We start from the raw sequence: 24,167 nt of genomic DNA on the forward strand, positions 1-24,167 counted from the left end.
ATAGGTCAGACACAATCCCTGTTCTTCAAGGGGCTCACAGTCTAAGAAGGAGAGAGAACACTAATTGAATCTCCATTTTACAGATGAAGAAACTGAGGCACAGAGAAGTAAAGTGACTTTTCCAAGGTCATATAGCGGGCAAATGGCAGAGGTAGAATTAGAACTCAAGTTCTTGAACTCCCCCAGCCCATGTTTTTTCCACAAGGCCACGCTGCTCCCTTCCCAGTTGGCACTCAATAAGTGCTACTTCTGCTGCTGCTAAGGATGAGAGGTGGAGTCCATAATAATTTCAGTCCTCCTAAGGGCCAGCTGAGAGCCTGGCGTTCCTTGGTATCCCAGGGTCACTAGTATACCAGAAGGAGTGTGTGTGGTGTCCCAGGAACAATAATACCCTGTGGGATGGAGGCAATCTGGGGCTCTTGGCACCTGAATTCAGGATTAAGAACTGGCACAGTTCTAACCCCTTCCTATGCTCCTAGCACTGTAATAAGCACTGGAATAGATACAAGAGAGTTGGGTCAGACACAGTCCCTGTACCACACGATGCTCTCAGTCTAATGGGGAGGGATAATAGGTATTGAATCCCCATTTTCCAGAGGAGGAAACTGAGAATCAGCAAGGTTAAGTGACTTTCCCAAGATCATATAGAAGGCAAGTAGTGGAGCCAAGATATAAACCAGTCCCTCAATTTCCCATTCCACTAGGCCACAGTGGTTGCCTGGATCGACTGGAGTTACCCAAGTGCCCTGCTGCCCCAAAGCACACAGATCCAGGCCTCTTTGGAGGAGATGAACAACAGGCAGAAGTCCAAAAGGGCTGGCTTCCAAGATGGCAGCTTGAAATGGCTTTTGTCTATTGAAAATTCAGAGGCATTTCCTACACTGGCCCAACACACCCTTTTCATTTTTTTAAAATGGTGTTTGTTAAGCACTTACTATGTGCCAGGCACTGTACTAAGTGCTGGGGTAGATAGAAGCTAATCCGGTTGGACACAGTCCATGTCCCACATGAGACTCCGCAGTTGCCATCCCCATTTTAAGGATTAGGTAACTGAGGCACAGAGAAGTTAAGTGGCTTGCCCAAGGTCACACAGCAGACAAGTGGCAGAGTCAGGATTAGAACCCACATCCTCTGACTCCCAAGCCCATGCTCGAATTGGTAGGCATGATCCCTGCCCTCAAGGAGCTTACAGTCTAGTGAGGAGGGCAGATGTTAAAATAAGTTACAGGTAAGGGAAGCTTTTTCCCAACTAATCCAGCTGCAGGTAAAGTTGGACACTGAAGTAGATGCCAGTGGGACAAATCCATTCTCCAGGTCGAGAGTCCCAGCCCCACCCCCATCCAGGGCTGGGGGTAACTAAGGGTTCAGGGAGTGGAGATAGCTAGGGGAAGATGGATGTCAAAGGATGCTGCCCACACCCTCTATGAAAGGAAAACTGGAACCACAGCTCCTCAACTTTTATATCTCAGCAAAACCTCCAAACATGGTAGAGGTACGAGGGATCCTTGCCTGCAGCTGATGGGGTCAAGGTTAGACTGTAGGCTGAGAAGCACGAGGACCAATCAATCAATCAGTCAATCAATTGTATTTATTAAGCACTTACTGTGTGCAGAGAGCTACACTAAACTCTTGGGAGAGTACATTATAACAGAGTTGGTAGGCACATTCCCTGCCCACAACGAGTTTACAGATCAGAGATTATCCAGAATGGCTCCCCGCCCCCCGCACCCGCCTCCCCTCAACCACAACCACCATTCATTCATTCATTCAATCATATTTATTGAGCGCTTACTGTGTGCACTGTACTAAGCTCTTGTGAAGTACAAGTTGGCAACATATAGAGATGGTCCTTACCCAGCAGTGGGCTCACAGTCTAGAACCACCACCCCAGGAGACAGACATAGCAGTTAACAGCAAGTTCCTGATTAGCAAAGGCTCCAGGGGAGAAACATGGCAGTTAGCAACAAGCTTCCTATTGGCAAATGCTACAGGGAATGCATTCTGGAAATGGGAATCAGGCTTCCCATCCATCCGGCCCTACACGCTCCCTTAGAAACACTAAACAAAACCAGGCCCCAGGCCAACCCACCGTGGGAGCAGCTGGATGCAGGAGAGGCAGTCAGGAGCCATTAGGAACACCGAGAGAGCACAGACCCATAGAGAGGAAGGAGAGCAGGGCTGACAGGGCCTGGTTGGTACTCCAGCTGCTTCTGCCAAGGAACTTGGATCATCAGTCCCTGGTCCTGAGGATGGAGAAATCTATCTTCAGCGTCCTCCTCCCTACCCCTGTCCTGAGACAGGAACACACAGCCTGCCCCTGACGGGGTGAAGGAACCCATGGCCTGGCTGGTTTCTGGATCAGGGCTTGAACCACCTCTGGATTGAGCCTAAAGCCAAACATGACCATGACCAATGGTGAGCCATCCAGAACCATTGAGGTCACCTCCGTTCAGTCGGCTCCACCACCTGGAGGCCTTCTGCGAATCTTTAGAGACCACACCTACCCTACCCCACTTCCTCAGTCGCCATGACTGCCCTCCTACTTAGATCTCCTTTTCCTTGCCCAATTACTCAGAAATCTCAGTGACAGAATCAGTGTCCCTCAGCTGCTTAGCTAAGAGTTCCTTTAGGACTCTGTCTAAATTTAAATGCAACTTTCCCCACCACCTGTCCAAAGTGTGATTATGAGCTCTATATGAAACAGGAACTACCTAATCTGGTTTTCTCGTATCTACCCCGGCACTTGGTATGATGCTTGGTACATAGTAGATGCTTAACAAAATGTCACTATTATTATTATTATTCTCAGAGACTCCACGTTTCCTCTCTTCCTCCATTCTCCTCTTCCAAGTAACAGCCAACCTCTGTTCCTTGTCCCTTGTCTGCGTAACCCCTCCTGACCCTCATTCATTCATTCAATCGTATTTATTGAGCGCTTACTGTGTGCAGAGCACTGTACTAAGCACTTGGGAAGTACAAGTTGGCAACATATAGAGACGGTTCCTACCCAACAGCGTGCTCACAGTTTAGAAGACTACCCTCCTCTCACCATCATCATCAACGGTATTTAATGAGCACTTACTATGTGCAGGGCACCTTTCTAAGCATTTGGGAGAGTACAATATAACAGAGTTGGCAGATATGTTCCTTGCCCACAGCAAGCTCTCGGCCACTTGTCACCTAAGCCTTCACCCTCAGACCTGGGTCAAGGACAGCAAGAGCCCCTTGTGAGACCCCTTCAAGACTTGACCCAAGGATGGGAAATTCAGGGTCTGGAAGGGCAGTTCCTCAGCTTCCCGACCATTTTTCCTGCAGATAAAGAGCTCTGTGTTCCAGGGTTTCCTTGATGAAGTACAGTCTGGAAGAGGGCCAATGTTCTACCCTTGATAGACAGAGATCTCCAGCCCAGACAGCATTGGTATGAGGGAAAGGAAGGGCTGGATGATGGTGACGATAGACTTCATACCACATTGCTCCAAATATGATGCCATTTGAAGAAGGAAATGGTTGTTTGATGGTACTTGTTAAGCCCTTACTATGTGTCAACCACTGTTCTAAGCACTAAAGTATATACAAGTCAGTTCGGTTGGACACAGTCTCTACCCCACATTTTGAATAATAATAGTGATGATAATAATAATAATAATAATAGCATTTTTAAAATGTTTCCTAGCCGTCAAACATTGTACTAAGCAGTGGGGTAGATAATCACTACTGTACAATTTACACATAGGATATGACTTTTTTTCTGGTTTCAAAGATGTGTATTGAGAGCACTGGAGCCAGAGAAGTGGGAACATTCATACCAAAGATAAGCAAACATGACCTTAGGTTTCCATCATCTGAAACCGACTTAAGATAATGATAAATATTCTGGTATTTGTTAAACACTTCGTCTTTGTCAAATACCATGAGCTGGAGTAGATAATCAGGTCAGACACAGTCCCTGTCCCACATGGGGCTGACAGAATTGAATAATGGAGAACAGGTACTGAATCCCTATTTTACAGATGGGGTAACTGAGACACAGAGAAATTTCCAAGGTCACATAGCGGACAAGTGACGGGCAGGATTGGAACCCAGATCCTCTAACTCCAATACCTGTGCTTTTTCTACTGGGCCATGCTGATTCTCTTTAGATTCTTCACAAAATGGGAGGAGTGAAATCACCCAGACCACAATGCTTTAAGACACATTTAGAAATAGCGGAATTTTCCATATATCGGGTTTTAAAACCCCTTTTGATTCTATCACTGGCAGTGGAGATATTGACGTGACATCTTGCAAATTGACTTGTCATCCATGGAAGAATTAAGAGAAGCAGCATGGCCTTAGAGAAGCAGCACTGCCTAGTGGATAGAGCACAGCCCGGGAAGTCAGAAGTACTTGGGTTCTAATTCTGGCTACGCTCGTGTCTGCTGTGTGACCTTGGGAAAGTCACAGGGCCTCAGTTCCCTCCTTTGTGAAATGGGTATTGAGGGTAAGCCCCATGTGGGATGGGGACGGTGTCCAATCTGATTAGCTTGTATTTACTCCAGTGCTTAGTACAGTGCCTGGCACATAGTAAGCACTTAATACATGCCATTTAAAAAAACAAGCTTATCAATAATAATAATCAATAATAACAATAATAATTATGGTACATATTAAGCTCATACTATGTGCCAAGCACTGTGCTAATCACTGGGGTAGAAAGAAGATCATCAGATTGGACACATTCCCAGTCCCACATGGGGCTTCCAGTGATAAGTGACTTAAAGTGATTACAGTCACCTCTAGACTGTAAGTTCATTGTGTACAAGGAACGTGTCTACCAACTCTGTTGTACTGTACTCTCCCAAGTGCTTAGTACAGTGCTCTGCCCACAGAAAGCATTCAATAAATATCATCAATTGAGTAAGCTTATTTGGGGAAGGAAAAATGTCAAGAAATGATAAAACGTAATTTGGGATTTTTTTTTCCAGCTTAAAGAAACAGTTTAAAATGATTCAGGGGTACAAACTGGATTAAATTGGTGGGTCCCACAAAATCCATCCCCTACCTACACATGGGTAAATGAGATGGCTTGATAGGGAGGGGGGTAAAATAGAAAGACAACTGACTTGAAACCTTCAAGGCTGACCCCCTGCCCTCCCTAAGCCTCCCCCTCCAACCTCTCTCAACAGCTCTACTCCACCTTTTTTATGTGATTGGGGAATATAGGAGTTTGCCTGCTCTCAGAGAGCCCCTCTCTTTTCCAAGCATCCCAAGGACTGTGGCACCCCCACCCTTCAACCCAGCCCCACTGAGTCAGCGGGTGGAGCAAGGGAGGGAGTAACCAGATCTGCTGGCAGAAGAATCCTTTGTGTCTAGCAAAACCTGACCTGTTCCAAAGCCAGAGCAGTTCCCTTTGAAGTGAGCCCCACATTACATGGTCTGTCCCATATATTTGGTTTAACTACCAATAAAATGATTCCTAAGTTGAAAGCCTGAACCACCTTGGAAGTGGGGGAGGGGGAAGTGTTAACACCATTAGTCTGGATACCTCTCTTCTCTGAGTTCTGTGGTTTTATTTTCTTTCATTTTCCAAAACTCCTGTCATCCTGTTTGCGCTTCACAGTATGCTTTCCCACTGCAGTGAGTTTATTTTATTATCTGAAGTTCTTCCCCGAAGAATCCCAAATCCCACTGAGATGGTGCCCCTGAATCCCCTAGCTGAGCATCATTACTACTGTCATTGTCAATGTTTGGTGATGCATTCTGATATCCATTGCTAGTGTAGAATGGAATGGATCATTAGGCAGCACTTACTCTTGCCTGATTCACCAACTAAATTCATCAGCAGTCCCTAAATTTGAAAATACTGGGAGGGAAGGTGGAAGGGCTTCAGGAGAACGTAGTGGTCAGACAGTCGCCCCAGGGAATCACTTTACAGAATTCCATACAGCAGACACTGGGGTGAAGGATGGGAGATGCAGAGGATGGGAGATGCAGAGGGAAGAGAAGACAAGGTCACTTACTAATGAACTGCCCGTCATCACTAAAGAAGAATGACACTGTCTGCCCCAGAGCCACAAAGGATTCTGGACTCTTTGAGGGCAGTAACTGTGAACTATTCTTCCCAGTTACACTTTCCAGTGTAGAACTTGATTTTCACCCCACCCTCAGCTCCACAGCACTAAATGATAATCATCATGGTATTAGTTAAGCACTTACTATGTGCCAAGCACTGTTTTAAGAGCTAGGGGAGATACAAGATAATGGGGTTCCACACAGGGTTCACAGTCTAAGTAGTCTAAGTACATATGTACACATCTGTAATTTATCTTAATGTCTACCTCCTTCTCTGGACTGTAATCTCCTTTTGGGCAGGGAACAGTCTACCAGCTCTTGTATTGGACTCTCCTAAGTGTTTAATACAGTGCTCTGCACAATATGTGCTCAATAAATACCACTAATTGACTGATAGCCTAGGGCTCTTCACATAGGGCTGTTGACTAGCTGACAAATGGATCAGGAGGAAATGCATTTGGAGAGTGTCTTGAAGTAACTTTGGATAATTGTAGATTATTTGGGGAGAGGTGCTCCTGGCTGAGAACACACAATTTTTAGGGGAAAGCGGTTTAGTGGATAAAACATGGACCTGGGAATCATAAGGAGAGTCAGAAGGGCCTGGGTTCTAATCCTGGCTCTGCTATGTGCCTGCTGTGTGACTTCGGACAAGTCACTTCACTTCTCTAAGCCACAGTTCCCTCATCTCTAAAATGGGGAATAAGGGTGTGAGCCCCATAGGGGACAGGGGCTGTGTCCAACCTGATTAACTTATATCTACCCCAGTGCTTAAAACAGTGCTTGGCACATAGGAAGTACTTAACTTGTACCATAATTATTATGAAGGATTGATTTCCCAAAGGATCTTTCAGTGTCCAATGATGGACATTCTCTTCAACCAATCATCATGTGGCAGAAGATCCCTTCCACCCTAAACTCCCCTCTCTATTTATTTCTCCATCCAGTCTATGCTTTCTAGCCCCATCCTTAAACTATTATAAAACAGTTCTCCTATATTGTGGTCAAGCATGGAGCAAGATAAAGAACCTCATTTAGGAAACTATTCAGGGTCATGTAAGGAACTTTGGCCTGAGCCACTTTCAACTCAGTTCACTTGTGGCAGACCCTAACGATTTGAACCTTAGTTTACAGTCCCAATTCATCTCCCCACAGGATTAACGTACAACTTGTACTTCCCAAGCACTTAGTACAGTGCTCTGAACACAGTAAGCGCTCAATAAATACAATTGAATGAATATTGAAAAAGTGTAAATTCCCATAAGGCTCTTATTAAGATTAAACCACCTAAAATAGTTTCACTTGTCAGGTCCCAAAATCTGCCCATTTGGAAACCCTTTCATCATGAGGATAAATAATAATAATAATAATGGTCATATTTGTTCAGTACTTTATCTTTGCCAAGCACTGCACTATACACTGGAGTAAATCCAAGATAATCAGATTAAACACAGCCCTTGCCCCACATGGGGCTCACAGTCTAACTAGGAGGGAGAATAGGTATTGAATCCCCACTTTGCAGATGAGGAAACTGAGTCCTGGAGAAGCCAAGGGACTTTCCCAAGGTTGCTGAGCAGGGAAAAGGCAAAGTGGGAATTAAAATCGAGGTTCACTGACTCCTAGGCCCATGGTTTCTCTACTGGACCAAGCTGATTCCCAAGAATCTTAGTGCACTCCGAGACAGTAACTCATCTGTTGTTCCCTACTATCTTTATAACCAAAGGAGATTTCTCACTTAGTCTCCCTGGGAGTCTAAGTATTCTGGTTTTGTCAGAAGGAGAACCTGAAACCTAGAGAGGCCAAATGGCTGTCCAAGGTCACACAGCAAGCCCAAGGCGAAGCCAGGGCTAAAATTCAAGTCTCCTCTCCCCCAGTCCCGCAGTTTTCCTTCCAAAAATTTCACTTCCTTGTAATTCCAAGTAACTGAGATTAACACCTGGGGTGTTTCCGAGTTATAAGCCAGACTTTTTCTTTGAATTCTTTGGGGAAAACTTCCATTTATGGATTAGTATTTCTTACACCACAAAGTTGCAAGCCAAATTCTCTGCCCCTGGCTAAGACAGCTGTTCCTGTAGTCAAATGACACTCAGTGTTTGGCCTTGCAGTCTTCTGTCAGTGGGCACTAAACCCATGGGGCTGAACAGTAGACAATGCAAATCCTGCCCCAGTGGCGTTCCCATCTTTTGGTGATTAAGCTGACCTCACCCACTAGGGCACCCTGGAAAGAACGGCAAGACCAGTGGGGGTTGGGGGTGGGTGGGAAACAGAGTGAGGGAGGAGGTGGGGGATGGGGGAGGAGGCTTTGCTTAAGGATAAGCCACATATTTCCCCTGAAATGAAATCCCTAATCCAGAATGGCTGTGTAGGCATCTGGCTCACCGTACTCAAGGAAAATTTTCTCACCCAGCTCTCACTTCCCCCACATTGAAGCAGTTGCTTTTCTTTTCTGTTTTTTTTTTTAATGGGAATAATAATAACTGTTAAGCACTTACTATTTGCCAGGTCTGCTCGGTGACCTTGGGAAAGTCCCTTAGCTTCTCCGGGACTCAGTTTCCTCATCTGTACTAGGCACTGGAATACAAATAATTTGGGTTGGACACAGTCCCTGTCTCATGCGGGGTTCACAATTTTCATCATCATCAATCATCAATCGTATTTATTGAGCGCTTACTGTGTGCAGAGCACTGTACTAAGTGCTTAGTACAGTTAGTACAATTTTAGTCCCCACTTTACAGATTAGGCAACTGAGTCACAAAGAAATGAAGTGACTTTCCCAGGGTCACACAGCAGACAAGGGGCAGAGGCAGAATTAAAGCTCATGTCCTTCTGACTCCTAGGCCTGTGCTCTTTCCACTAGGCCACACTGGTATTTGTTAAGCATTTACTGTGTGTCAGGCATCATACTAACCACTTCATCTATGTTCTGAGAGAGGATCTAGGTGGCTTGGTGATTATTTCTGTGCCTCTTACTTCCCACCTGCTTGATTTAAAGCCCTTTTTCCTCCTGCATTCTCTAAGAAAGGGCAGCAAGCTCCACTAATGTTAAAGGGACAGGAAAGAAGTAGAAGGGGAAGGGTGTCTGACTCAACAGCACCTCAGGTTTCACTCAGTCCTGCAAATTAGTGAAAGGTCTGATGGAGTTTATGAGAAACTAGGCAATATCACCAAAAAGTCAGCCTTCAGGCAAGTAATAATGTTAATAAACTGGAGAAAGAAGAGGAGGCAGAACAAGAGCAACTAGGAAAGGAAAAGAAGGAAGAAGTCAAGGAGGACAAAAGGGAAAAGAGAAAGATGCAGAAGCCATGGAAGATTGTCTGGGTTTATCAAGCTCTAGATTTTTCAGGAAATCTAAATGGCCTGAAGCCATTTAAGTCAGAGGGTGCAGTCTTATAAACTCCAAACATAGAGTGTGCCATTTCTGTCTCCATTTCATCTCACTGAGAGAGGGAAAAGGTCAGCTTCTCTCCATTTTACCCATGAAGTAACTGAGACCTTAAGTAAGGAAAGATTTCCTTATGGCTAGGGTAGGGTCAGTATGACCCTTTACAGATTAGGTAACTGAGGCACTGAAAAATAAAGTGACTTTCCCAGGGTCACACAGCAGACAAGTGGCAGAGCCAGAAATAGAACTCATGTCCTTCTGACCCCCAGGCCAGAGTTCATGAGCTTGAGCCAATCTTTCTCCTCCATTTCTGCTCTTCTTCTGTCCCCAGTCTCACCCTGGTCTTCTGGTCTTTCTCACTCTTCTCTCTGTGCAACAGATATTCACCTGCCCATTACAGGAAACAGGGGGATGGGAGAACTGGGACTTTAGAGAGGGTTTTTTTTTTGTTTTTTTTTCCCAGAATGCTTTTTGCTCCCGATTATGCTCCATCTTTTCTCTTTGCTGTGAAATTTAATCATGTTTTGTAGACCTCCGGGCCTCTGAGAGCCCAATTCAGCAGCTGCAGCCTCATCTGGCTTGAAAGCTTATCCACATTCTTCTCAGCTCCAGGAGGGTGAAAGGGCTGATGCTAGTTTCTCCTGGAACATTTACGAGAAAAAGGAAAACACAAACTCGGCTAGGGCTCTGGTGGCCCTCCGGATGGGGTGATCTCTGGGAGTATTCAGGAGAGGTATAATGATCTGACTGAACAGGAGTCTCCTGGATTTTGAGTCTTAAATGAAGGATAAGGGACTGTCCTAAGAGCTGTGTGCACATGCATGGTCAGGCCCAGTCAGTGCTAGAATCTTTGCTGGTACAGGCTGGGGAAGTCCTGTGTCTTAGCTGGCACAGGCTGGGAAGGATCCCACATCTTAGTTGGCACAGGTTGGTAAGGATCCCATGTCTTAGCTGGTACAGGCAGGGAAGGATCCCATATCTTAGTTGGCACAGGCGGGGCTAGATCCCATGTCTTAATTGGCAAAGGCTGGGAAGGAGCCCATGCCTTAGCTGGCACAGGCTGATAAGGATCCCACGTCCTAGTTGGAGCATGCTGGGAAGGATCCCAAATCTTAGTTGACACATGCTGGGATGAATCCCATATCTTAGTTGGCACAGGCTAGGGAAGATATCTTTCCCTGCCTCTGGCCAAGATCACACCTAAACAACCTTGGAAAGAAGGACATTTGTACTGTGTTTAAGAACCTCAAGGGGAACAGATACAGTTGCTTGAATGGGTTACCCATTCAACACTTATTGACCCCTACCATGGGTAAGAGCACTGTACTAAGGCTTTGGAAGAGCCCTTGAAGAGCTGAACTCCTACCCAGTTAGGGGGTCCTTCCTCAAGTCCACCCTAAATCCCTTCTTCTATAGTTCCAACCTTTTTCTTCTGGCCTTGCTCTCCCCAGAGTTGATGAACAGCTGACCATCCTCTTCCTTAGACCTCACTTGATGCCCATGTCAGTGTGACATGTTGGGGGCATGAGCCATAGTTCTCTCCAACCCCACCACGCCCAAACCCCCATGGCAATAATAGGTAGGATTGTTTCAGAAACATGAGCAGGGAACTGGGATGACAGGTGGGATTCTGGACTTCACCTTCTCTTCCTTTCCCTGAGTGTCTGTGGGTGACCTTCACACATTGGGACCTTGAGTAAATAATTACAGTTGTGTGACTCAGTTTCCCCATCTTCAAAATAAAGAAACTCTCCACAGTCCCTTCCCGAGGCCTATTGGTGTACTTTCCCAAGTGCTTAGTACAGTGCTCTGCTCACAGTAGTGCTCAATAAATACCATCTATTGATTGATTGATTGATGGATGACAGAATGATTGTGTGGTGCTTTGAGTTGTGCAAAGACCTTAACAGTGAATTATGATTCCTCTTCCCTATGGGAGTTTTATTAATAGGTGCATAGAGTCAGTGGGTTGAGAGGGAGACAACTAGTTATAAAGGGACCCAAGGAAATTCAGGATTGCATTTCCTGTAGCAAATCTACGTTGGTCAGTCAATTAATCTGCATCTATCCAAGTAGAGAAGCAGTATGGCCTAATGGACAGAGCATGGGCCTGGGAATCAGAAGGACTTAGGTTCTAATCCCTGCTCTGCCACTTGTCTGCTGGACAAGTTATTTAATTACATTTAAAGTTATTTAATTTCTCTGACCTCAGTTTCCTCATCAATAAAATAGGGATTCAATACCTCTTCTTCCTCCTACATAGGCTGTGAGCCCCATGAGGGACAGAAACTGTGTCTGACTTAATAGTGTTATTGTTAAATGCTGATGTTGAGAAGCAGCATGGCCTAGTGAATAGACCATGGGCCTGGGAATCAGAAGCACCTGGGTTCTAATCCCAGATCTGCCATGTGACCTTGGGCAAGTCACTTAACTACTCAGGGCCTTAGTTCCCTCAGCTGTAAAATGGGGATTAAGACTGTGAGTCCTATGTGGGACAGGGACCTTGTCTAACCCAATTATCTTGTATCTACCCCAGCGCTTAATATAGTGCCTGGCACATAGTAACTATTTAACAAATACCACAATTATGATTATGCCAAGCCCTGTACTAGGCCTGGAAGTAGAAACCCAGACCTGATTATCTTGTATCTATCCCAGCACTTCATACAGTCCTTGGCCCATAGTAAGTGCTTAACAAAGACCATAATTATTAGTATTTATAATTCTAATAGTTCATGAAGAGTGAACTATTCATCAGTCCCCTTTCCTTTATTCATTTTCCAGATTGGGCTGTCAGGTGACCATAGAGTAGACACATACTCTAACCTTGTCTTGCCAATGAATAATTTCCCATAATTGGCCAGGGTAGGAATTGATAGTGCCTTTATTCTGTGAGATTGGGAGAAAATGATGGTTCTATTGGTTAAAGTATCTCTACCTTTAGAAGCAGCATGACCCAGGGGATAGAGCACGAGCAGGGAAATTAGGAGGACCTGGGTTCTTATCCCAGCTCTGCCACTTGTCTGCTGTGTGACTTTGGGCTACTCACTTAATTTCTATGTGCCTCAGTTACCTCATCTGTAAAATGGAGATTAAAGCTGTGAGCCCCACATGGCACATGGACTGTGTCCAACCTGATTATCCTGTATCTACCCCATGCTTATTACAGTGCATGGCATATTGTATGTGTTAGGTAAACACCATTTTAAAAAAATAAGGGAGGAGGCTGAATAAAAAATATGTGTAGGCTGCAACCTATTTTGTTCTTTTTTAAAAATTTTGTATTTAATTTAGTTCTGTTCACATTTATCAAGGGCCTCCAGTTTGAACAGAGACATAGGGCTGCAGCCCTGACTGGCCTGAGGTTCTGGCAGGGTCCCAAGGACTAATAATAATAATAATAATAATAATAATAATAATAGCATTTGTTAAGCGCTTACTATGTGCAAAGCATTGTTCTAAGCACTAGGGAGGAGACAAGGTGATCAGGTTGTCCCATGTGGGGTTCACAGTCTTAATCCCCATTTTACAGATGAGGTAACTGAGGCACAGAGAAGTTAAATGACTTGCCCAAAGTCACACAGCTGACAAGTAATGAGCTGGGATTAGAACGCATGACTTCTGGCTCCCCATCCCGTGCTCTTTCCACTGAGCCATGCTGGGTTTGCATGTATTTGTTCAATAGTATTTATTGAGCACTTACTGTTTGCAGAGTGCTGTTCTAAACATTTGGGAGAGTACAATTCAACAATAAACAGACGTGTTCCCTGCCAAAGGAACAGGGGAGAAAGTTATGTAAAAATAACTTATAGATAGGCGAGGGGACTAAAGATAAGAAAATGGATAAAAGTGCTGTGGGACAGATATGAGTAACAAGTTCTTAAGGGGTACAGACCCAAGGGTATAGATGATGCAGAAGTGAGAGTGAAAAGGGTGGGAAAATGACAGGTTAGTTGGGGAAGGCTTCTTGGAGGAGGTGATTTTAATAGGGCTTTGAAGATGAGGATAGTAGTGATCTGTGGAATATGAAAAAGGAAGGACTTTCAGGCCAGAGAAAGAATTTGAGCAAGGGATTGTCAGACTCTACCTCCAGCACTGGACCGGGGACCATGAGGCAGGGTTAGAAAGATGCAGTCTTTGCTCAAAAGAACTTAAAATTTCATTAAGGCAGGACAGTGTAACACAGACCTAGTAGCTGCCTTAATTCAAGCTAAAGCCTAAATGAGCTCATGCTACTGAGCAGGTTGGGTCTGAACCTCCACTCCTGCTTAGTTGAGGAACCCCCCGGAAGAGCTGTGAGGGGCTTTGGGCTGTGAAGGTTGGGACTGATTTGGATCTTGGGGGAGGAGATATTTGCCAAGAGCTAACACTCCATGTACAAAAATCAAACTGACGTCGGCCTGGCGTCAGGGGCAAGAGGAAAGAAGTTCTGGAGTGGGTTGGAGTGGAGTGTGGGAGGTCTCAGCTCCTCATTTCTCCCCTTCTGTCTCCCCGCTACTCTCAGGTGTGGTTCAGCAACCGCAGAGCCCGGTGGCGTAAACAGGCGGGAGCAAATCAGCTTGCAGCTTTCAACCACCTTCTGCCGGGGGGATTCCCACCCACGGGCATGCCGACGCTTCCTCCTTACCAGCTGCCGGACTCCACCTATTCCACTACCACCATTTCCCAAGGTGAGTTTGGGGACCAGGGCTGGGAGGGGTCTTGCCCCTCCTCTTACACCCCGACAACCCCCTTGGCTGAGTCTTGGTAGTGAAGCACTGTGGCCTACTGGGAAGAGCTTAGGTTTAGGAGTCAGATAATTTGGGTTCTAATCCAGGCCCTGCCAATTGCTTGCTGTGTGACTTTAGGCAAGTCAGTTTATTTCTCAGTGCCTCACTTTCCTCAACTGTAAAATGGGGATTCAATACCTGTTGCCCTCCTACTTAATACTGGGAGTCCCCATGTGGGACAGGGAGTGTATCTAACCTAATTAACATGTACTTACCATACTGCTTAGAACAGTGTTTGCACATAGTAAGTGCTTAATAAGTACCATAAAACAAAGAAACAAACAACCTCATCCAGAGCTTGGGTGGGGACTCGCCTAATAATTCATTCACTTCGATTCATTCATTCATTCAATCGTATTTATTGAGCACTTACTGTGTGCAGAGCACTATACTAAGCACTTGGGAAAGTGAAATACAACAATAAACAGACACATTCCCCACTTACAAAGAGCTTACAGTCTAGAGGACTGTAACCCTAATATCTCAAACCTGTAATTTGGCAGAAACAGCCTGAGTTTTAATCCCAGCTCTGTCAATTGCTTGCTGTGTACCTTGGGCAAGTCACTTAACTTATCTGCACCTCAGTTTCCTCAGCTGTAAAATGGGGATTAAATCCTATTCCCTCCTACTTCATTCAGTCGTATGTATTGAGCACATACTGTGTGCAGAGCACTGTACTTAGACTGTGAATCCCGTGTGAGACGGGGATGGTGTCCAACCTGATAAACCTTTATCTACCTCAGTCCTTTAGAACAGTGTTTGACACACAGCTTAACAAATATCATGAAAATAAAAGGCCCCATTCCTGCATTCTTGCATTCAAAGGCCCCTTTGAGATGCAGGTAGGGCTAAATCAGCTGTGTTTCTTCCTAAACCAATTCTTTGGTAGAAAGTTTTGTTTTAGCCACAATTCCATATGAGACCAGCCAGTCACAGAGCCCCTAGCTCACTCTAAGTGTGGATGCCAAGCCTACAACAAGACCTCCACCCAGGATCAGACTCTTTCCGTTTTGTACTTCCCAAGCGCTTAGTACAGTGCTCTGCACTCAGTAAGCACTCAATAAATACGACTGAGTGAATGAATGGTTCCAAAGCTTTTCCTGGGAAATCCCAGTTTTAACCCTCAGAGTCGGGCATTTGAGGGGTGGAAACTTTGTCCTGGGACCTGCAGGTGGTCTAGCCTGGTGGATAGAGCCCAGAATTGGAGAACCAGTGTGGCTCAGTGGAAAGAGCATGGGCTTTGGAGTCAGAGGTCATGGGTTCAAATACCGACTCCACCACTTGTCCACTGTGTGACTTTGGGCAAGTCACTTAACTTCTCTGGGCCTCAGTTACCTCATCTGTAAAATGGGGATTAAGACTGTGAGCCCCACGTGGGACAACGTGATCACCTTGTAACCTCCCCAGTGCTTAGAACAGTGCTTTGCAGATAGTAAGCGCTTAATAAATGTCATCATTATTATTATCATTATTAATGAGGATTTAAGTGATCAGGCCTCTCCTCCCAACTTGCCCTATCACCTGCTGAGTGGCCTTGGGCTAGCCACTTCTCCTTTCTGAGCCTCAGTTTCCTCGCCTTTAAAAAGGGGAGAATAACCCTTTCCATAGGTTGGGGAAGTCTCACTAGTTTCTCTCTCTGGTATCTCGGCAGATGGGGGTAGTACAGTGCACCGGCCCCAGCCTCTCCCACCTTCCACCATGCACCAGGGAGGACTCGCAGCCGCCGCAGCCGCCGCGGACACCAGCTCCGCGTATGGCGCCCGCCACGGCTTCTCCAGCTACTCCGACAGCTTCATGAACCCAACGGCTCCGACTAACCACATGAACCCGGTCAGCAACGGCCTGTCTCCTCAGGTATGTCACCCCTCTGGCCCCCTTTCCCACCGCAATGGTACCTTGGGCATGGTACCTTGGTGGGATTTATCTGGTGGTTCCAAACTGGTTCTGTAGTTGGGAGAAAGAAAGTGGAGAAAGTGCGTGCATGCATGCACACACACCTCTCTCTCGGAGACAGGTTGGAGAGTCTAGAGATGCTGCCAAGGGACTTTTCTGGTCCAATTCCCAATGACCCCAGGACCACGCTCTCGCTGGTTAGGTTTCTGCTCCTCATTCTTCCGCTGCCATAGTGAATAGATGCATTAAACAGTTTTCTGGGGATTTCCAAAGGGGAGAATGCTGGGAGAACAAAGAAACAAAATGGGCCCAGGAATAACTGTATGCAACTGACTTCTAGAATGCTGATTTGCAGGGCTTGAGGAGACGTTATCTCTTACATCCCAGGACCGTTTCTAGCCCAGCCAAAAATCAACCGATCAATTGTGTTTACTGTCTGCAGAGCAATGTTCTAAGAGCTTGGGAGAGTACTAGAGTTGGTAGACACTTTCTCTCCCCACAGAGAGCTTTCAGTTTAGAGGGGAAGACAGGCATTAAAAGAAATTATGGATATGGTCATAAGTGCTCTGGGGCTGAGGACAGGCTGAATATCAAGTGCATGAGGGTACAAATGTGAAAGGGAATAGGGGATACTGGGTTAGTCAGGGAAGGCCTCTTGGAGGAGATGGGATTTTAATAAAGCTTTGAAGGTGGGGAGAGAGATAGTCTGTTGGATATGAGAAGGAGGATGGCATGAATACTAGCTTGGGAATCAGAGGACGTGGCTTCTAATCCCAGATCTTCCATTTGTCTGCTGTGTGACCTTGGGCTTTGCTTCTCTGTGCCTCAGTTACTCCATCTGTAAAATGGGAATTCAGACTGTGAGCCCCACGTGGGACAACCTGATTACCTCGTATCTATCCCAGTGCTTAGAACAATGCTGAGCATATAGTAGACACCTGTCTACATGTTTTGTCACCTGTCTACATGTTTTCTTGTCTGTCTCCCCCTTCTAGACTGTTAGCCCGTTGTTGGGTAGGGACCATCTCTATATGTTGCTGACTTGTACTTCCCAAGCACTTAGTACAGTACTCTGCGCACAGTAAGCACTCAATAAATACGATTGAATGAATGAATGAATGGTTTCATTGCTGAAGTTGGGCAGCTTGGGGGGTTCCACCTTTCCCTTCCTGCTCCCCCCACCATCCCCCACCTGAATAATCAGGATGTGTGATCCACATTAACTTTGCAGGAACAGAACACGAGAGAGAATCTCCCATGGTTTCTGCCTCATTTTGCAGAAGAAAGAGGTTCTGAGAAGCTGATAAACAGTAGGAACTTTAGAGCGGAGTCCGAACATTGACAGTGGAAGTGTGACTATGAGGGACACTCTGGACTCAAAGAAAGCAGGGATTCCCCTGAAGAATGTAAGCTCAGCATGGGCAGGGATCACATCTGTCAACTCTGTTATATTGTACTTTCCCAAGTGCTTAGTACAGTGCTCTGCACACAGTAAGTGCTCCAAAAATTCCATGGATGGATTGATAGGGATCTCAGAGCGGTAGCCAATAAGCTTAATGATTCTGGGTACACCAAATGGTAGTGGGAATAAATGAGAGGGTGTGTGGATAACATGCACTGCATGTATCTGCCTGTGACATTATTCCAGGTGTCTCTGACTTACCAGATCCCCTGCAGCCCCCAGTTATTTTTTTATGGTATTTGTTAAGCACTTATTACGTATCAAGCACCATTCCAAGTGCTGGGGTAGATAGAAGTTAATCAAGTTGGACACAGTCTTCTCCCTCATGGGGAGAGACAGGAAGGAGAAGCAGGAAGGAGAGCAGAGATTGAATCTCCACTTTACAGTTGAGGAAACTGAGGCACAGATAAGTTAAGTGATTTTCCCAAGGTTACACAGCAGGCAAGTGGTTTAAAGAGGAACCTCTTGGATGCTGTCACTTCTTCTGGATAGAGCTGATGAATCCATCACTTTAACAAACTCATTCACAGTCCCTGACTGGTATAAGAAGGAAGTAGAGGGAAAAATTGGCAAGTCAAAACTGAGATCATTTCTATTAGGCTGCCAATGTGACAGGTCCCTGATTTCCTCTCCTGACAAGTGGGATAGGGAATTTCCTTGCAGCTCAGTTGAGGGAAATGGAAGGGGACTGGATCCCAACTCTTTCAGAGACTCTACATTTGCTGCTGTTCCAGGGTGCCCTATCCAGTTACTCTGGGATTGGGTGTCCCAGTCAGGATCCACCAGACAGGCTTGGTCCTGGTAATTGAAATTCTATAGGAGGGTATTTTCATTCTCACAGAAGAAAAGAGGGATTAGGTTTGGGCTCAGCAGACTTGACCTCTCTCCAGACAGAGAGCAGAGATGCTGCCCTGCTTTGAGTTGGGCTCAGTGTCTGCAGGGGAAACATCTGTCCCTCTTTTCGCTGTTGCTGGGCCGGGTGGGGGGATTTGGGGCACATCTGTGCCCATTCCAGGCTGCCCTGGGTAGTTCAGACATCCACTTGCTTGAGGCAGGAGGCTGGGCCTCTTGAGGTTTCTCTTGGCACTAAGATTCTCTGGTTTCACTAGCTTTGGTCCTGAGCTGGTCTGCTCCTCCCAAGCTTCCCTTTCCCATTCTGGAGACTTCCCCCAAATACCCATAGAGAGTGGATTTGCCATGCACCATTCCTCCGGGCCTTCCTTCCCAACCAGACTCAATCTCTTAAAACAGTGCTTTGAACAATAGTAAGTGCTTAATAAATGCCATTATTATTATTTTTTATTATTATTATTATTATTATTATTATTATTATTATCTCAGAACTGCCCCCAACTGATACTTTTTGCCTCAGCTTTGGGTTCCAGGCCTGACTCCATCACTCTGAAGCTGAAAGGCCTTGGGGTGTCCATTAGTCCAATGGCAGAAGAGGAGTGTGTACTAGTGGAAAGAGCATGGGTTTGGGAGTTAGAGGACCTGGGTTCTAATTCCTGCTATACCACTTACCTGCTGTGTGACCTTGGACAAGTCATTTATTTTTTCTGTGCCTCAGTTTCCTTTCCTTTAAAATGGGGATTCATTATCTGTTCTCCCTCCTACTTCAACTGTGAGCCTTATGTGGGACAGGAACTGTGTTCAACCTGATTACACTGTATCTACCCTAGCACCTTAGTAATAAGCACTTAACACATATCGTTATTTGTTATATAATAAGACTGTGAGCCTGTTGTTGGGTAGGGACCGTCTCTATATGTTGCCAACTTGTACTTCCCTAGTGCTTAGTACAGTGCTCTGCACACAGTAAGTGTTAAATAAATATGATTGAATGAATGAATGAATATTATTTGTTTAAAGAAAACTACAGGTCCACTAATAATGGTACCCTCTCCACCTATGCCAACTTCATAATGTTCCACCAGTGAATGTCTAAAACCCAATGAAACATGCTCTGGTTCCATATAACATAGCTTCAGGTTCTGCTAACCTGTTTTCTTGCCCCCTTCCCAGCTTGCTTCTTTTAGGTCAATCAATCAATCAATAGTATTGAGCACTTACTGTGTGCAGAGCACTGTACTAAGCGCTTGGGAAGTACAAATTGGCAACATATAGAGATGGTCCCTACCCAACAGTGGGCTCACAGTCTAGAAGGGGGAGACAGGTCCAGACTTATTTCTTTCAGGCTCTGGACCAATGAGCTAGTAGTAAATGGCACGTCTGATTTCAGTCTTTAATACCCTCCTGGAGATGGGCCTTAAATGACTATCACCATCACTACCAACAGCGGCAGCAATATTTGTTTTTGGATCCTTAAAGCAAAGTTTTCCTGCTTCTCCTTGTTTTGGTGGAAAGAGGTACCCAGGAGGGCAAAAAATCTTAATCTTGCTACGGTCTTAGAAATCCCCCTGAATCCAGTTTTATATATATATATATATATATATATATATATATATATATATATATATTTGGATTCGCAAGCCCGAAGAATCCTTCCCCTCTACAAACTCATCCGCCCTCTTCTGGAGAAAGTTGGCAAACTTGGCTTATCTTCCCTCTTGCGATCATGTGAGCTCTCAAATGAGATATTTTTTAATTCTTCTTCTTCTTTGTGAATGCTATTTCTTAAGTGCTTACTGTGTGCCAGGCACTGTATTAAGCACTGGGGTAGATGCAAGCTAAACAGGTTCACTGCTCTCTCTCCTGAAGGGCAGAGAAGAGAGTTTGTTTCAGACTCGTGGTAAACACAGTCCACTAGCTCTGTTGACCCAAACTCCCATAGTATGGTGGATAGAGCACAGGCCCAGGATTCAGAAGGACCTGGGTTCTAATCCAGCTCTGCCACTTGTGTGCTGTCAGACTTTGGGCAAATCATTCATTCATTCAATCGTATCTATTGAGCGCTTACTGTGTGCAGAGCACTGTAATAAGTGCTTGGGAAGTTCAAGTCGGCAACATATAGAAATGGTCCCTATCAATCAATCAATCAATCGTATTTATTGAGCACTTACTGTGTGCAGAGCACTGTACTAAGCGCTTGGGAAGTACAAGTTGGCAACATATAGAGACAGTCCCTACCCAACAGTGGGCTCACAGTCTAAAAGGGGGAGACAGAGAACAAAACCAAACATACTAACAAAATAAAATAAATAGAATAGATATGTACCAGTAAAATAAATAAATAAATTAATTAATTAATATGTACAAACATATGTACATATATACAGGTGCTGTGGGGAAGGGAAGGAGGTAAGATGGGGGCATGGAGTTGGGGACGAGGGGGAGAGGAAGGAAGGGGCTCAGTCTGGGAAGGCCTCCTGGAGGAGGTGAGCTCTCAGTAGGGCCTTGAAGGGAGGAAGAGAGCTAGCTTGGCGGATGGGCAGAGGGAGGGCATTCCAGGCCTGGGGGATGACGTGGGCCGGGGGTCGATGGCGGGACAGGCGAGAACGAGGTACGGTGAGGAGATTAGCAGCAGAGGAGCAGAGGGGGCGGGGTGGGCAGTAGAAGGAGAGAAGGGAGGTGAGGTAGGAGGGGGCGTGGTGATGGAGAGCCTTGAACCCCAGGGTGAGGAGTTTCTGCCTGATGCGCAGATTGATTGGTAGCCACTGGAGATTTTTGAGGAGGGGAGTAACATTCCCAGAGAGTTTCTGGACAAAGACAATCTGGGCAGCAGCATGAAGTATGGATTGAAGTGGGGAGAGACACGAGGATGGGAGATCAGAGAGAAGGCTCACAATGGGCTCACAGTCTAGAAGGGGGAGACAGACAACAAAACAAAACTTGTAGACACGTGTCAAAACCGTCAGAATAAATAGAATTATAGCTATATTCATTCATTCATTCAATCAATCAATCATATTTATTGAGTGCTTTATGTGTGCAGAGCACTGTACTAAGTGCTTGGGAAGTTCAAGTCGGCAACATATAGAGGCGGTCCCTACCCAGCAACAGGCTCACAGTCTAGAAGGGGGAGACAGACAACAAAACTTGTAGATAGGTGTCAAAACTGTCAGAATAAATAGAATTATAGCCATATGCACATCATTAATAAAATATAGTGAATATGTACAAGTAAAATAAATAGAGTAATAAATATGTACAAATATATACTTGTGCTGTGGGGAGGGGAAGGAGGTAGGGCAGAGGGCAGGGGGGCAATGGGGAGGGGAGGAGGGGGAGAGGAAGGAGGGGGCTCAGTGTGGGAAGGCCTTCTGGAGGAGGTGAGCTCTCAGTAGGGTTTTGAAGGGAGGAAGAGAGATAGTTTGGCTGATGTGTGGAGGGAGGGCATTCCAGGCCACGGGGAGGATGTGGACCAGGGGTCGATGGCAGGACTGGCGAGAATGAGGCACAGTGAGGAGGTTAGCGGTAGAGGAGCAGAGGGTATGGGCTGGGCTGTAGGAGGAGAGAAGGGAGGTGAGGTAGGAGGGGGCGAGGTGATGGACAGCCTTGAAGCCGAGAGTGAGGACTTTTTGCCTGATGCGTAGGTTGACAGGCAACCACTGGAGATTTTTGAGGAGGGGAGTGACATGCCCAGAGCGTTTCTGTACAAAGATAATCCAGGCAGCAGAGTGAAGTATAGACTGAAGCAGGGAGAGACAGGAGGATGGGAGATCAGAGAGGAGGCTGATGCAGTAATCCAGTCAGGATAGGATGAGAGATTGAACCAGAAAGGTAGCGGTTTGGATGGAGAGGAAAGGGAGGATCTTGGCGATGTTGTGGAGGTGAGACTGGCAGGTTTTGGTGACAGATTGGATGTGTGGGGTGAATAAGAGAGTGGAGTCAAGGATGACACCAAGGTGTGGGCTCTGAACTTCTCTATGCCGCATCTTAAAAATGTTAACTCATCTGGAAAATGGTGTTTAAGACTGTGAGCCCTTTGTGGGACAAGGACTTTGCCCAACCTGATTATCTCGTATCTACCCCAGCACTTAGTACAGTGCCTGGCACGTAGTAAGAGCTTAACAAATACCACAATTATTATTATTGTTATCCACATAGACCTACTGTGGAAAAGACCTGAGATTCACTCTTTAGATTGTTTTATAATCAATGGTATTTACTGAGCACTTACTGTGTTCAGAGCTCCGTACTAAGTGCTTGCAAGAGGACAATGCAGCTTGGCCCACCCTTCTGCCAAGGGAGAGGGGTTTCCTGAACATCTCTCACTTCTTGGGTTGGCAGGTGTTCCCCACTCCTCCCCACTGATCTCTCTCTTGGGACTGCCCAACTCTTCCTCACACTCCTCAGCTTCCCACAGTCTGATGCCTTCTCACCCCTCTGTCCACCTGCTGCTGTTTGCCATCTTCTGAGCCCACCCTCTGCTCACCCAAAACGTCCTCTGCCTCTAGTCTCTTCCCTGCCTTCTCTCCCTACTCCCCTTCCCATTCTGATCTGTCTTCTCAGATCTCTCCTTTCCCAGAGAGAGAGAGGCCAACAAAGAGAGACCTTTTCCCCAGTCATTCCCCATTTGGAAACTACAAATCCAAGATCTGTTCCTCCCCTCCCTGAGACTCCTCCTTGCAATCCTGAGCCAGTGACCCTGCCCTCTCAGAAGTTATGGTAGTAGTTGTCTCCGAGAGGACCAGGTTGGCTTTCTTAGTTTCCACCACTCATGTACACTCTCCATCCCGGCTGCCATTCCAGTTCCAGGGTCGGATTGGTGCCCAAGGGCTAGGGCAGGAGGGTGAGGGGCCTATTGCCAGGTATATCTAGTGTAGGCTCCCCCCTGCTTTCTCCCCCACCTCCCTTATCATCTCGTGTGCCCTTCCTTCCCCACCCCAGCCTCCCAGCTGAGCAAAGTATGGCCTACTAAAAAGATCCTGGGCCTGGGACTAAGGAGACTTGGGTTCTAATCCTGACTCCTCACCTTGCAATATGACCTTGGGCAAGTCACTTGACTTCTCTATGCCTAGGTTTCCTTATTTGTAAAATGGAGGTCTCTTCCCTCTATACAATGAGCCCCATGTGGTTATTGTTTTCTAGTGTTTGTTAAGAGCTTATTTTGTGCCAGTAAGTGCTGGGATAGATAGAGGACAATAGGGTTGGACACAGTCTCTGCCTCACAAAAGACTCACAGTCTTAGTTCCCATTGCAGATGAAGTAACTGAGGCACAGAGAAGTGAACCGACTTGTCCAAGGTCACAGAGCAGACGAGTGGTGGAACCGGGATTAGAACCCAGGTCCTCTGTCTCCCTGGTCCATTCTCTTTCCACTAGACCACACTACTTCTCTGGGACAGAGACTGGATCTGATCTGATTGTATCTCCCCACACTCAGCACAATTCTAAGCATATGGCAAGTGCTTAACAAATACCACAGTTGTTATTATCAAAACCATGGGGGCTTTATCTCTGTTTGCACTTTTAAGCACAAGGTCTTCTCCAGCATTGGAGACTGGGTATCCAGAAGCCCCATCCCTAAGGGTATTTACCTATGGATTTATCCCCTTGCCACACTTTGGACAAGGCAGAGCTCTCTGCTTCCGTGTTCCCTGGGATATAGACAGGCTGAAGGGCACCTGTAAGAGCTGAAGATAGCTGAACAGAGAAGCCAAGATTCAATCTGAGGAAACCATCACCTCTCACTCCCAACTCCAGGATAA

General features: G+C 46.0%; 1 protein-coding gene across 2 annotated transcripts in view; it reads left to right on the forward strand.

The window, feature by feature from the left end:
* PAX7 (paired box 7) overlaps nt 1–24,167 on the forward strand; it is a 177,963-nt gene that overhangs the window by 93,185 nt on the left and 60,611 nt on the right. For both annotated transcript variants that reach the window (XM_038746988.1, XM_038746990.1), the window contains exons 6-7: nt 13,935–14,100; nt 15,851–16,053. In XM_038746988.1, the coding sequence (XP_038602916.1) occupies nt 13,935–14,100; nt 15,851–16,053 (369 nt within the window). The remainder of the gene's footprint in view (nt 1–13,934; nt 14,101–15,850; nt 16,054–24,167) is intronic.

This window comes from Tachyglossus aculeatus, chromosome 5 (genome assembly GCF_015852505.1).
Source record: "Tachyglossus aculeatus isolate mTacAcu1 chromosome 5, mTacAcu1.pri, whole genome shotgun sequence".
Lineage (NCBI taxonomy): Eukaryota > Metazoa > Chordata > Mammalia > Monotremata > Tachyglossidae > Tachyglossus > Tachyglossus aculeatus.